This window comes from Furipterus horrens, unplaced genomic scaffold, assembly GCF_987537825.1.
Source record: "Furipterus horrens unplaced genomic scaffold, mFurHor1.1.pri manual_scaffold_13, whole genome shotgun sequence".
Taxonomy (NCBI): Eukaryota; Metazoa; Chordata; class Mammalia; order Chiroptera; family Furipteridae; genus Furipterus; species Furipterus horrens.
The window spans coordinates 33,222,247-33,236,303 of record NW_028327183.1 but is presented as its reverse complement, the minus strand read 5'-3'; the positions used below and the strand labels follow the sequence as shown (position 1 = coordinate 33,236,303).

Below are 14,057 nucleotides of genomic sequence, written 5' to 3'. Positions count from 1 at the left end.
CTGGCAAACTGGGGCTGACATGTAGCCTGTGAGCTATTTACCAAACTGTGTGCCAAACCGTGGTACAAGACTGTACGCCTTTCTAATCCTCACAAAGGAACCATGTGGACTAGCAGTAAGTAGTGGTATATTGGTGTGCAGTATGGCAAAACTAATGAGGATGGGATGTAAATGGGAGTCCTACAAGACAGATATCTGTATTCTCCATTGCACAGACTGAAATGGAGGCTCGGAGAGGCAGAGCATAATGTTCTGCATGTACTTGGAGAACATTATGCTAAGTGAAATAAGCCAGTTAGAGAAAGACAAATACCATATGATTTCACCCGTATGTGGAATCCAATAAACAAACTGAACTAACAAGGAAAATGGGGATAGACTCATAGACAGAGAGCAAGATGACAGCTAGTTTGGGGGGTTGGTTAGGGGTGGAAGGATTGAGCATAAAGGAAAAAGAACTCATGGACGCGGAAAACAGTGTGTTGATAGCTGGGGGCAGGAGAGTATAAGGGGACTAAATGGTAATGGAAAAAATAACATAAAGACTAAATTTTTTAAAAATCACAGAGCATCAATTCTGCCTGTTGGTTAGTTAAAGCAAATCACAGGCAGGCTGAGATTCAGGGGGTGGGGAAGTAGACACCACTTTCTTACTAGGGGAATGGTTAAGTCACTTTGCAAAGGGACATGCCAAATGATAGGATGCTCTAAAATTCAAAAAGCCCTGACCATTAAGGCAAAGACTGACAAGTTCGACTACATTAAAATCAGACACTTCAATTTCTGAAAACACCCACTGAAAATTGCAGGCGGGGAGAATATATGTGCAACATCTTTTAGTAACCAGATATATAAAGCACTATAAACCATGAGGAAAAGGCCAACAACCCATTAGAAAAATGCACAAAAGACATGAGAAGGTAATTTTTAGAACATAAAGAAATGATATTCAACTTCATTAGAGAAGTGAAAAGCTAAAAACTGTAAAATATTATTTTATATTCACAGATGGGTAGAAACAAGATACTCTGACGATACTAAAAGTGTTGGCTAGGATGTGATGTGAGGAAGGGGAAAACCCATGCACTTTTCAAGGAGGTAGAAAGCAACCCAGCGTTGCCAGCGTCTGGGGACGGCGCAGGTGGAAGCGCCCTGTGGGGCCTCCTAGGGACATACCTGAATGCGTGCTCAGGAGTATAGTGTTCATTCCAGCACTGTTGTAATATTGGAAATGTGGAAGCACCTTAAATATAGGATATTAGATAAATAAATTATGTCGTGTTTACTGTACAGAAATCAGTGAATGAATGAGAGCTACATGGATCAGCATGGATAGAACTTGCAAACACAATGTTAATTGAAAAGGGTACGTTTCACAGACTTAGAGTGTGATAGCATTTATGTAAATTTTGAACCACATGAAACAATATTCTAGATTATTTATGAATACATAAGTATTGAAGAAATGGCAACATGAATAAGGAGGACATATCACAACTCCAGGATTGTGGTTGCCTCTGGAAATGGGGGAGAGTATGGGATCGGGGCAGGCACAGCAGGAATTCCAGTCTACTCTGATATCTTTTTAAAAGAAAATCTGAGACACTTTGGCCATTATGGCTCGGTTGGAGCGTCATCCTGTACACCAAAAGGTTAGGGCTTTGCCTTAGCCTGTGTGGCTCGGTTGGAGCAACATCCCATAGCCCAAGGATGCATATGATCCCCAGTTCAGGCACATACGGGAGGCAACCAATCGATACTTCTCTCTTGCATCAATGTTTCTTTCTCTACCTTCCTCTCTTCCTTCCACTCTCTCTAAAAGCAATGGGGAAAAAAAATGTCCTTGGGGTGAGTATTAAAAAAATGGCTGGGGTTTCATTTCCCGGTCAGGGCACATGCCTGGGTTGTGGGTTTGATCCCTGGTCAGGGCACCTATGGGAGGCAGCCAATCAATGTTTCTCTCTCACATCGATGTTTCTCCCTTCCTCTCTCTAAAATCAATAAACATATTTTTTAAAAAAGAAAAAGAAAATCAGGAAAATATGGCAAAGAGTTAAGAGTTGGTAATTCTGGGTGGTAGTTTATATTATTACTTTTTACTTTTCTGCATGCTTCAAATATTTCATTAAAAATACATGCATATCTTTAAAGTGTCATAATTTTGGTCATGTAGGATGTTCTAAAAAAGACCCATCTTTACATTTGCAATGACCTAGAGTCTAATTTTCTGAACATAATATATACATTTAACCAGTAAAAAAAAAATGTCTTCTTAGAATTGATGGGTTATCTTTGATATTTCCTGCTAGAGAGTTTAGGTCTGTAGAGGAGAAAATACTAAGTGTCAGGGATGGTCTTTTGAAATTACTAGATCAAGACTTTCATGTGTTGTATAAATCTGAAGCGGTCATTTACTGCCTTTTCCCTCCCTTGTCCCAGGAGTCTTGCGTTGCCCCACCTGAAGTCCATATGGCTCTTTATGATGAAGATCTTCAGAAAAATCCTTTCTATCTGGCTCTTCAAAAGTGGCGTCCTGACTTGTGCAACAAGGTGGCCCAAATCCATGGCATTGTGAGTATATCAATCCTGAGTTGTCCTTTTCCACCAGGTGTGCTGACGAGGCCAGGAATAGAGTCAGCTACAAACCCACGCCATGTACCCAGCCCCAGACTGTGCTCAGTCTGTGAACAAGTACCCGCCCAGGGTGCAGTCAGCCCATGGTGACGTGGGTCTCATGGTATTCACCTCCGTTTTTTTTGTTTCCATGCTGCCTGTGAGGGCTTCTCAGGAGCAGAAATCATGCATATTCCTTCTTGGAGCCTCCCGAGCCCTGGGGTGTGAGGCGGGTGCTCCCTCCCACACAGTAAGAGAACATGTGAGCACATTCATGTGCCGCTTTCAAAGGCTCTTCCTGAAGGGAAAGAACTGTGGTGAAAGAATGTTTGTAAAGAGGCCACAACCTCAAAAGCCTTCCCGGGCACCAGGCACCAGGAATGAGGGGAGTGTGGCAGAGGCTCCGCAGCCTCTCACTGGGGCCGGTGCTGCCTGGCAGGAGGGCAGGCCGCATGGCGGGTCTGCCCGGCTCTGAGGCCCTCGTGTGCAGCATGTCTGCACTCTGGTAGGCGCCTTTGTGCCAGCCTCTGCTTGAGGGCCCTTCTGTCTTCCTTCTGTGTGTTGTCCTTGTCTCACACTGTGCTCCTGCTTTTCTTGCCACTGGTGTGGCTTTACTCGGACATGTCAGGAGGCCCCCGGTTGAACCCAAAGAGAAGTCGGTTTAGCCCAATGATGTCATGTTCTCAGCTGCCTCTCTGGAAAATTGGGACTGACTTTCACCCCACCCAACCCATCCCTGTGCCATCAGAAGCCTGATTTCTTGAAGTCCCTTCTGATTTTTATGATTGATTTTGTGATTCATACATTTTTCCCGGAATTTTTTCTACTCTGGATTTTAGAAGTCATAAAGTTCATTATCAAAATAATTGGAGGAAACAACTGTTGCTAAAGAAGAAAATAAAAATCTCATAAAAGCTCACCAAGATACTCATTGTTATCTGTTATTTCACACTACTTATTAAATGCTACTCTAGGCAAGGCCAATGTTTGATGCTGAGGATTCAGCAAAAATTATGACTGTACATTACCAAACGTCACCATCTTTATCCTTATGGAACTTAAATTCTAGAGGGAGAGATGGTCATACCTGGGCAAATATATATGGATTATAGTTGTGTTGACTGTCACAGAGAAAAAGTACAGGATGTGAAACAATCATGTTAACTGGGAAGACCTGACATAATTTGGGAAATATTTCCCTCCATCTTTGGTCTATGGTGTTTTTTAAATAATGTCTAGATAACATGTAACTTTCTCGTGCTTTTAAAAATGCCTCACTGCTGAATGCTGTTATTTCTCAGTAAGCTCTGTGGGACCTGTCTGTCTTTTCACCTCTGTGTTGCCAGCACTAGCACAGTTCTTGTCATCCTGTGGGTACTTTTCCAGCTGCAAGTAATAGAATCACACTTGAGCTCACTTGCGCAAAGGGGGAATTTTGAATAAGAACTTGGGCATCTTGGTCACCTTCCTCTCAGGTACACTGAGGAACTGAAGATTCTTCTTAAACTGCACCATCCCAAGTTCCCAGTGGTACCCTAGGCCGCTTACTCCAGCCCTTCCAGCGCCGTGAGATGCACAAGAGCTGCTCAGGGTCCACACTGGGCCACGGTGGGAAGGAGCTGTCCTGCTCAGCCTGGTCAGATTTTGCTGGCCAGCTCCTGCCCCCTGTCGGCCCTGTGATATGAACACTGGCTCATCCCTGTCTAATTCATAACAGTGCTCCATTCATGTCTGTTGGTTGAATGAAAAAGTAGAATATTCTAGCTGCCTCTAGAAAAGCACTCATCCGTACTGCCACCTCTATAGGATCCACATGGCCTCAGCTGGTAAATGCTAAATTTATTTCCATGGGACTTGGCCACTGGGCCATATTTGGCTGCCCTTGAATTTGCTCTAGGGATGAGTCCTGTATTGGGCTCTAAAAAATATGAAACCAACACTTTTTGAGATGTGTGTCCCCTACGGTTAACTGCCCCTCATACCTCTCCCTAGAAGCCAAGCTGGCAGGCCCCTTATCCTCAGCAGTGTGTGTGGCAGCTGAGGGTGCAGCCTGGCTGCTTTCCCCTCCAGCCCCGACTGCTCCTTGCTCCTCAAGTCTTACTTCCTTTTAAGCTTTCCTTTAATGGGGTGCCTCATTTTTCAAGCAGGTTCCTCCTGCCAGCATCTTGCTCTCCATCCCAGACAGTGGGAGCTCTTTTCCCCATGCTCCCATTTCCAGTCAAAAGCCTGTGAGACCCACACACTGCTTCTAATAGCCACCCCTTTGCTTACAACCACCTAGCTAATTATACAATGTGACTGTGTCAGAGCAGGCTTCGCAGCACCCCTGGGGCTCTTGTCCATGGGGCATGGGGGTGGTGGTTGGAGAGTCCTGCGCGTTTCCTAGGTAGGTTGGGGGTGAGTCCATTTGCCTATAGGAAAAACAATTATAAAAGGAGATTAAATGTGGTCCTTTAATTATAGGATAGGTAGGATTTTGAGAGCCAGCTTGGGAACCTAGCAGCATGTATTTTAAGTTTCAGAGAACTAACTTTCAAGTAAAATACGTAGACAGCCAGCTCGTGGCACTGATGGCCATACTCCAGTTGTCAGGACTGACTTAGTATGCATCCAGCCAACAAACATTTATTGAGTATTGTATATGCCCAGCCCTGCGCTGGGTCTACAGGGCCACATGGATGAGTGGGGAGCACAGCATACCGTCAGGAAATGCCAGAAACAGGTTGTTTGTAGGACAGAGGAGTGAGCATCAGCACAGACGTCAGCACAGTTCCACAGAGTGTGTAACCCAACCTGGGGAGGGCTCAGGAGGGTACCCTGGAGTGGGTGTCACTACTGCTGATTCTTGCCTTTATTCTTTTGTCTTCTCTTTAATTATTGTTATTTTTAAAGTTTTTTATAAAGGAGCTATACTAAAAATGAAATGAGTAGGTCTCCAACTGAAGGCCTGCTCCATGTCTATTCCAGAAGTAGCCTTAGGCTCCATCTTATGAGAGTCCCCAGGCATTTGACCCGCCCCTCCCTTGGGCAGCTTCATAGCTTACCCCTCCCCCCACACCCCACAGCGGGACTCAGGACTCTGATGGAGATGGATGGAGCCACCAAGAGCCAGCCACTGGCTTTTGCTTGCAATGAAATGCTCTGGGCAGTATTGTCTGCCTGAAAACTGAGGGGATCCCTGAAATTGAAGGGCCCTCTATTCATTTAACAAACATCGATTGGGCACCTTCTATACTTCAAGCAGTGTGTTGAGTAATGAGGATACATTGCAGCAGGAGCCCATATGCTCTGCAAGTTAGGGAGGAGGAGATGGCTTTTGGGATGTAATCACCCTCAGGGTGGAGTTCACCCAAGCACCGCAGAAGTTCCTGGTCCTCAGAGGCCCTTCCTTATATGGGACCATGTGACTCCTTCATTCGCAGAGCTGGATGGGACCATCTCTTGGCCTCTCTGAGTTTGACATTAAGCATCCCCTAAGTCTGGTTCATGATGTTCCCCAGGACAGTGTCTTCATGTGTGTCCGCTGCTGCGCGAGGCCTACTGGGAGCATTGAGGTTGTTTCTCATTTCAGGCTCATACTTTTATTAAGATTTAATAGGCCCTGGCTGCTGTGGCTCAGTGGATTGAGTGTTGCCTGCGAACCAAGTGTCGCTGGTTCGATTCCCAGTCAGGGCACATGACTAGGTTGCACGCCAGGTCCCCAGTTGGGGGCACAAGTGAGAGGCAACTGCACAGTGATGTTTCTCTCCCTCTCTTTCTCCTTTCCCCTCTTTCTCCTTTCCCCTCTCTCTAAAAATATAAAATAAATGAATAAACAAACAAATAAATAGATTATTTTTAAAAAAAGATTTAATAAAAGTGGATTGAGTGCTGGCCTGAAAACCAAAAGGTCACTGGTTCTATTCCCGATTAGGGTACATGCCTGGGTTGGGGACCACGTCCCTGGTTGGGGGCATGTGAGAGGCAACCAGTCGATGTGTCTCTTACACATCAATGTTAGAAAAGAAAGAAAAAATAAATTAAATAAAAATTATGTTTAATTTCAAACATAATTGAGTAGAAAGAATAATTAATTCTTATTATGCACCATCACAGTGATCAGGTCAGTGGCCTGTCTCATGTCATTTCTATCCCTCTTCCCTCTATCCTCAGCTACTGGATTATTTTGAAGCGAATCCCAGAAAATTATATAAGGTAGTCATATGATTTTTATCTGTAAATATTTAGGACTATATTTTTAAATGATAAGGACGCCTTTTTAAAAAATATAACCACAATGCTACTATCACAGCTAAAAAAAACATCCTTAATAATTCTTCAATATTATCTAACATCTAGTCATTGTTCAAATTTCCCAAAGCATCTCATAATTTTGTTTTGTTTGTTTTAAAATTGGTTTGTTCAAATCAAGATTCAAAAGAGATCTACATGTTATATTGGATTGATAGGTCTTTTAAGTCTTTCTTTTTCTCCTGTCTTTATTGAGCTAAACTGAAGTACACTAAATGTACATAATTCATGTGAGATCTTAAGTGTCTTTTAAATTTTTTCTTCTCATTTTCTTGCTTTGTAGTTCATTTATCCAGGTCATTTATCCCGTAGAGTGTCCTGCATTCTGGCTTTTGACAATTTCAGTCCCATGGTGGTGTTGAATGTGGTCCTCTGTTCTCTGTATTTCCTGAAATTGGTAGTTAAATCTAGATCTTGATCTGATTCAGTCTTGATGTTTTGAGGCAGGGCAAGGCCACTTCACAGGAAGGGTTGAGCTCTTCCATGAATCAGTGCCTCCCTTTTCTGCTGTGGGAATTGGTGTGTCTCTCTGTGGGTAGAGAGGCTGCACAGCTTGTTCTAACCTGCCTGAGGAAGCCCCTGGTGACAGCTGCTCCCAAGGGCTCCTGAGGAACCTCCAGAAGCTGCTGGGCTCTGCTCCAGGAGGCAGCAAGATGGGGCAATGGTTAGGAAGGGGCTGGAGCTTGAATCACGGCTCTGCTACTCACTGCCTGTGTGACCCTGGACAAGTTACTCCTTTGAGCCTCAGTTTCCTCTTCTGTACAGTGGGCATGGTGCAGGAGCAGTTTGCTTAGTGCTGGGCTGCTTTAGGAGATGAGGCTCTGCGGGACTTGGCTGCCTTTTGTCATCTTCCTTCCAGGTACACATGAGTCTGAGAGTCCTCTTGAACGCGAGTCCCTGAGCCAAGCTCAGATCCACAGGCAGGGCAGTCGGCAGTGCTGAGTCCAGCTCCTTCCTGTTGCTGCGTAGAGCTGAGAAACTGGTGTCTGGTCAGTGAGGTGGCCACTGTTGGGCTAAAAATTCAGGTTTTGGATTGCACCTGCCCCAAAGAGAGAGTCTGGCCCCCTGAGGCATCTCTGGTGGAGATGACAGCCTGCTATAGGAAACTGAGTTTCTGCAGCTTGTTACAAAGCTTGATCACAACTAGGCTTAAAAACAAGAATCGAGCCCTGATTGGTGTGGCTCAGTGGGTTGCATATCATCCTGTGAACCAAAAGGTCACTGGTTCGGTTCCTGGTCAGGGCACTTGCCTGGGTTGTGGGCCAGGTCCCTGGTTGGCGATGTGCGAGAGGCAATGGATCAATATTTCTCTCCCTCTCTGTCTCCCTCCCTTCCTCTCTCTCTAAAAGTAAATAAATAAAATCTTTTATTTTAAAGCATAGAAAGAAGATAGGAAGGAAACTGCCTTCATCTGCAGTAGTTATCATTTAGGTGGTGGGATTACCTGTGACTTTTTAGTTTCAGTTTTCTGTACTTTCCAAACTATCCTCTCTTCATCTATAATTATTCCTGAGCCTATGGAGGATTGAGTAGGACACTTGGTCTGGCTGTGGGGAGGGACCCTTCAAAGTGGGAATGAGCCTCGCGTCTGCAGGTCTCTGATGGAAGAGGACGCCACCTCCCTCTGCCTGGGCTTCATCACAGCGACAACAAGTTAAGTCAGCTAGCGTCAACTGCTGCCATTTTACCAAGTGACCCCAGGTGTTCTCTCTGCCAGTAAGTCCCCACATCAGTTCCAGCTGGATTGTTTCTTGATACATCCTGTTCTGCTGAAGCTGAAAATGTCACCTCTCTAGTATTCACCCTAATTATTTTTTTCCAGGTCTTAGTACCCTGCAAAGGAAGCCTGACAAGCAATATTCAGTCTACTTGTCAATTTGAGTCCTATATTTTGCAACCAGTGGAGGAACACTTTCAGACCTTAAATGGAAAGGTATTTATTTCTTTGTGGGTCAACCAGGGCTGCTCACTCAGTGTTTGGGTGGGGTGGAGGGGAGAGAACCCTGCTTGTTACCCTTTTACATCTGTGCTAAATGATGGCTTTGACACACATGGCAGCCCCGTGGGATGGGGCCAGAGGGTCCGCTGCCTTTGAGGGGAGAGGAGATGGGGGTGATGAGCGGGACCCTGGCAGCGGCCTGCTAGTGAGGAGGGCTGGGCATATCTCCCTCGGCCCATGGGGTTCTTGCCAGTGAGTTGGGGGTGTCCCTGAAACACCTCCTCATTGAGATTCTGTCAGAGTAAGCTATTTTATCCTGTGACATTGAAAGCTCATTGGTATCCTGGCCTCAAATTGGAGATCAGGGAGGAACTTTTAATTTTTAAAAAACTTTGCTTTAAAATAATTTCAACCCTACAGAAAGTTTCAATAAAGTACAAAGAACTCTCATAGACCCTTCCCCTAGATTGGTCAACTGTTCACATTTTGGCCACATTTATTTTATCACCCTATGTAATACATATTAGTATTACTTTTTCTGAACCGTTTTCAGAAAGAAGTAGTTTCAGACACCGTGTTCCTTTGCTCCAAAACAATTCAATCTGTATTTCCTACATAACTACAGTACAGTGATCACACTCAGAAAATTTAACATTGATAGAACACTGTCCTCTAATATACTGTTCTTATCCAAAATATGCTAATTACACTAACACTATCCTTATGGATTTAAGATCACAGGATGCCTTTTTAGTTTTCTTCCATTTGGAAGAGTCCCTCAGTTTGTCTCTAATGACACTGATATTTTTGGTTTGCTTTGTGGACTCTCCCTCAATGTGGGCTTGCTGATGTTTCCTCACGATGAGATGAGCAGTTAGCATTTTTGGTAGGGATGCCTCCAACGGCATTTTATCTTTCTCAGTATATCGTGTCAGGAGGCGCATGATGTCAGTCTATCTCACTGTCAATGTTAACTTTGAGATATGCTTTTTCTTATTTTTTAAGTGAAAACAGGTAAGTCCTGACAGAGGGAGCTTCCATTCCTAGTCAGGACTGTCCACAGTCTTCCATGGTCAGGGGAGGGGTGCCACATTGCCCTTCTCACCAGTGTTGGTGCAGCTTGGCCTCTCCCACCCTGCAGGGGACATGAGGGTTGGATGGGGCATGGGGTGGCCCAGACACTGATGTGGGGGTCAGCAGCCCTGAGCTCATGGGCATGCCACTGTTTTCCCGCCAGGGATCTGCTCAACACAGCTGCCAGTCCCTTGTTAGTTTTTTTCCTTCTCTTTGGGGTACCCAGATCTGCAAAGAGAGCAGAGCAGTCAGGCTTATCGTGATGGGTCTGCCCTGGGCACCCTGGTCATGGCCAGAGTGGAGAGCCACGAAGGGGACTGCAGTGTGCACTGTCCAGTGCACGGGTTGTAACACTGGTCACTTTGGTCTCTTGTTCAGACAGGAGAGCCTTCTTACTTTCCTTTTCCCGGAGGTTTTCTGCTTCTCTAAAGAATAGCTTAGTGCTTCTTCTGCTGCAACCTTTAAAAAGGATCCTATGCAGCCACAACTATAGGGGGAACAAAGAGGAAAGAAAAACATTTTAGTATCAAAAAGCAAAATTAAAGAATGGTCCTGCTCTACAAACCCACATGGGCGCAAGAAGAGACAGGTGGGGTAAAGTGCTGTGTTGGGGTCCAGGCTGAGGGGGTCGGCGGTCACCACTGGCCAGTGGTGCAGTGATGGGTCTCTTGTTCCAGGACATCTTTATACAAGGAAACAGGATTAAATTAGGAGCTGGTTTCGCCTGTCTTCTCTCAGTGCCCATTCTCTTTGAAGAAACTTTCTACAATGAAAAAGAAGAAAGTTTCAGCCTACTGTGTATAGCCCACCCTTTGGAAAAGAGAGAGAGTTCAGGTATTCTGGGAGAAAACCCCTTTCTCATGATTTGGAGAACTATGTTTGTTGAACTTCCTCGTCACATAACTGTTACAAACATCTTGTAAATATTCACGAGCCCACTAGAAACCTGCATATGGTTTATATAATTCCCCATAGAACTTAATCGGAAAGTCATCTTGAGCTGAGGTGTGGACTGGGCTGCTGCACGTGGTTGCGCAGTTTGGATATTACACAATTCCGGGAGGCACTATTCACATAGACCTCACTGTAGATGTTGCCCCCTGGAGTTGTGCAAAGTCATAGCCCTGGCTTTGTCTCTGGGCCCCGCTTTAGGGCTCGCTCTTACAGCATTATTGCCCATCTAGCCCCAATGAGGTGGCTTTTTAATGAATAATAATTGTTCAGTTGCTCCAGGAAATTGAGGCAGCAGTGTGCCAAATGCACTCTGAGGCTCTTACTATTAGAACTCAGGGCTTCTTCACCACAGCCTTACAGGTCATGTCCCTGGTCCCAGATAGTCCAGCTTTGGCCCCAGGAAAGGGTTTCAAGAGGACCGGGCTCTGTGGACCCTGTAACTGGACTGCACTTGGGCAATATCTTAAAATAAGGTTATCCTCCTCTCTCCCTGGAAGATGAGGCCCTAGACCCTGGGGCAGGAGGGCAAAGGACATGGCACTTCCCCTGTTAGGGAACAGTGAAAGCTTCAGTCAGCATGACCCTCTGTCTCTTTTTCAGCAGAGCCTTCAACACCCTCAGATTCCTTTTCCCTGAAAACCATCGAAGATGTGAGAGAGTTTTTGGGAAGACACACAGAGAGATTTGACAAGATCATTGCCTCTTTCCAGAGAACATTCAGGGAATGTGAAAGGAAGAGCCTCCGTCATCACATAGTCAGTAGCTGTGTCCTGCTTTGCCAGGCCTGCCCAGTCTCGGGCCAGTCTAGAGCCCCAGGATCCCTCTCAGTTCACTCTGAAGCTTTGCTGCCTCCACTGTTGGAAGTTTTGTTGAAATGTTTCTTTCTAACTATAAAAGTAGTACAAGCCATGCCCTGACTAGTATAGCTCAGTGGGTTGGGCGTTGTCCTGCAGAACTAAGGATCACCGGTTTGATTCCTGGTCGGGACACATGCCTGGGTTGCAGGACGGGTCCCCAGTTGGGGGCATCAATGTTTCTCTTGCACATCAATGTTTCTCTCCCTTTCTTCCCCTCTCTCTAAAAATAAATAAATAAAATCTTTAAAAAAATTTTAAAAGTGGCACAAGCCACCGGAAAACACTGGAAAATCACAGGAAAATATAAAAACGGCTATTGCCGCTCTGACCAGTGTGGCTTGGTTGGGCATTGTCCCACAAAGCAAAAGGGTCATCAGTTGATTCCCAGTTGGGGTACATGCCTGGGTGGTGGGTTCAATTCCCCAGTCAGGGCACACACGAGAAGCAGCCGGTCAGTGCTTCACTCTCACATTAATGTTTCTTTTCCTCTTTCTCAGTCCCTTCCACTGTCTCTAAAAATAAATTTTTAAAAGTCTTTTTAAAAATGAATATTATCATCTGTGTTAACCCCTAGAGGAATTTTTTTCTACTCTTAATGCATGTGCACCTCAAAAAAGAAAGAGTTGAAAAAAATCACATAATTGATTTGATAAGCTTGCATTAGCACTTAAATTTGTCACCCAATAAGTATATTTTGTGAAATGTCCCCTTCACTCCAGGGCATGTGCATGTCCTGGGTCTTGTGCTATAGCCTCAGATTATGAGTGACCTGTCTCTGCTCTGTCGCACAGGACTCGGTGAATGCTCTCTACACCAAATGCCTCCAACACCTTCTGAGGGACTCGCACCTGGTAAGCAGCAGGAATTTCAAAAGAGAGAATTGCAGTTTGCCCACACACAAAGCCAAGCTCTTTAACTGTACCGTTCTTGTCCTCTAGAAAATGCTTGCCAGGCATGAGGCCCAGATGAACCTGATGAAGCAGGCGGTAGAGGTAAGAGGCGGGGCAGTGAGGGGAGAGAAAGCGGCAGTGCTGCAGGCTCTCCTTGCTGCCCCCCACACCCTGAACTGGGGTTTGTTGATTTCACAGATGTACGTCCAACACGATATTTATGATCTGATCTTTAAATATGTGGGGACCATAGAAGCAAGTGAGGTACGTTCTAACTCTTCATCACCCAGGGTGGAAGCCTTATTCTGTGCTTTCTAAGAAATTTGAAGCTTCGTTAAAATCTGTTGTTAGGATGCTGCCTTTAACAAAATCACAAGAAGCCTTCAAGATCTTCAGCAGAAAGATATTGGTGTGAAATCTGAGTTCAGGTAAGGGCTTGCACTGCAGCAGCTCGGCATCCTCAGAGGCGGGGGCGCCGTTCCTCCTGGAAGCAGGACCCTCGGCAACAGAGGCGACAGGCTGGTTTGACTTGGTTCGTACTGAGGAACAGTGCAGTTATCTGTGACCAAAGATAAAGGGCTGACACTGGCAGATGACTGTTTTATAACCGCACCTTCCTGCACCCATCTGCCCATGTGCCAGCTGGGTGGGAGCTAAAGGAGCTGCGGTTTCGCACGGTTGGTCTCTAGGTAGGCACGTAACACCCAGGTGGGTTCTGCATGCAGACATTTCTCATCTGCCACCTGAGGGAACCTTGCCAAACAGGCACCTCCTTTTGAATTAATTTAAGTTTCATTAGGATAAAAAATATATCTAAAGTGTTTATGTTTAAACTTTATTCTCCGCTTTGGGCTGTTTCACTCAAGGGCTAAGGACTTTTGACTTTTTTCCCCTAATTTTCTGATGCTGCTATTTCACTGGGCAGCCTGAATGAGACATTTAAAGGTGTTGTGTCTTACCACTGACTTAAGTCAGACGGCTTCTGAGTTTCTATTTTTATTTTTCATTACGTACAGTTTGTTGTAAGAAATGTAAATCAGAGGTACACTATTAGATCAGAGAAGCAGGGCCCTCACACTGTGGTCTTAAGTTGTCACTTGCCAAATTATTTTACAGCTTCAACATACCTCGTGCAAAGAGAGAACTGGCTCAGCTGAACAAATGTACCTCCCCGCAACAGAAGTTGGTTTGTTTGCACAAGGTGGTGCAGCTGATTACCCAGTCTCCTAGCCAGAGAGGTGTGTGCTGGGGAAGGGGGGCCAGAGGGTGGTTGCATCCACTTGGGTGCAAAAGTCTGTTAAGGAGCAGTGCTGTCTTAAAGGACTGTACAGATGGGCTGGTGTGTGCATCACAGCATTCCAGTCCCGGGGTCTGCTCTGCTGAGTGGGGGCCTGCTAACGGGGGTGGGGGCTGGGGTGTCATGACTCGGGTAAGAAAATG

At 45.4% G+C, this 14,057-nt stretch overlaps 1 protein-coding gene across 4 annotated transcripts in view; it reads left to right on the top strand.

The window, feature by feature from the left end:
- ANKRD27 (ankyrin repeat domain 27) overlaps positions 1-14,057 on the top strand; it is a 52,919-nt gene that overhangs the window by 6,513 nt on the left and 32,349 nt on the right. For 3 of the 4 annotated variants that reach the window (XM_090261095.1, XM_090261098.1, XM_090261094.1), the window contains exons 2-10: positions 2,440-2,571; positions 8,726-8,836; positions 10,594-10,750; positions 11,471-11,625; positions 12,519-12,578; positions 12,666-12,719; positions 12,816-12,881; positions 12,969-13,045; positions 13,734-13,855. In XM_090261095.1, coding sequence (XP_090117221.1) covers positions 2,470-2,571; positions 8,726-8,836; positions 10,594-10,750; positions 11,471-11,625; positions 12,519-12,578; positions 12,666-12,719; positions 12,816-12,881; positions 12,969-13,045; positions 13,734-13,855 — 904 coding nt within the window. In that variant the 5' untranslated portion in view covers positions 2,440-2,469. The remainder of the gene's footprint in view (positions 1-2,439; positions 2,572-8,725; positions 8,837-10,593; positions 10,751-11,470; positions 11,626-12,518; positions 12,579-12,665; positions 12,720-12,815; positions 12,882-12,968; positions 13,046-13,733; positions 13,856-14,057) is intronic. The other variant, XM_090261097.1, reaches the window with a different exon arrangement.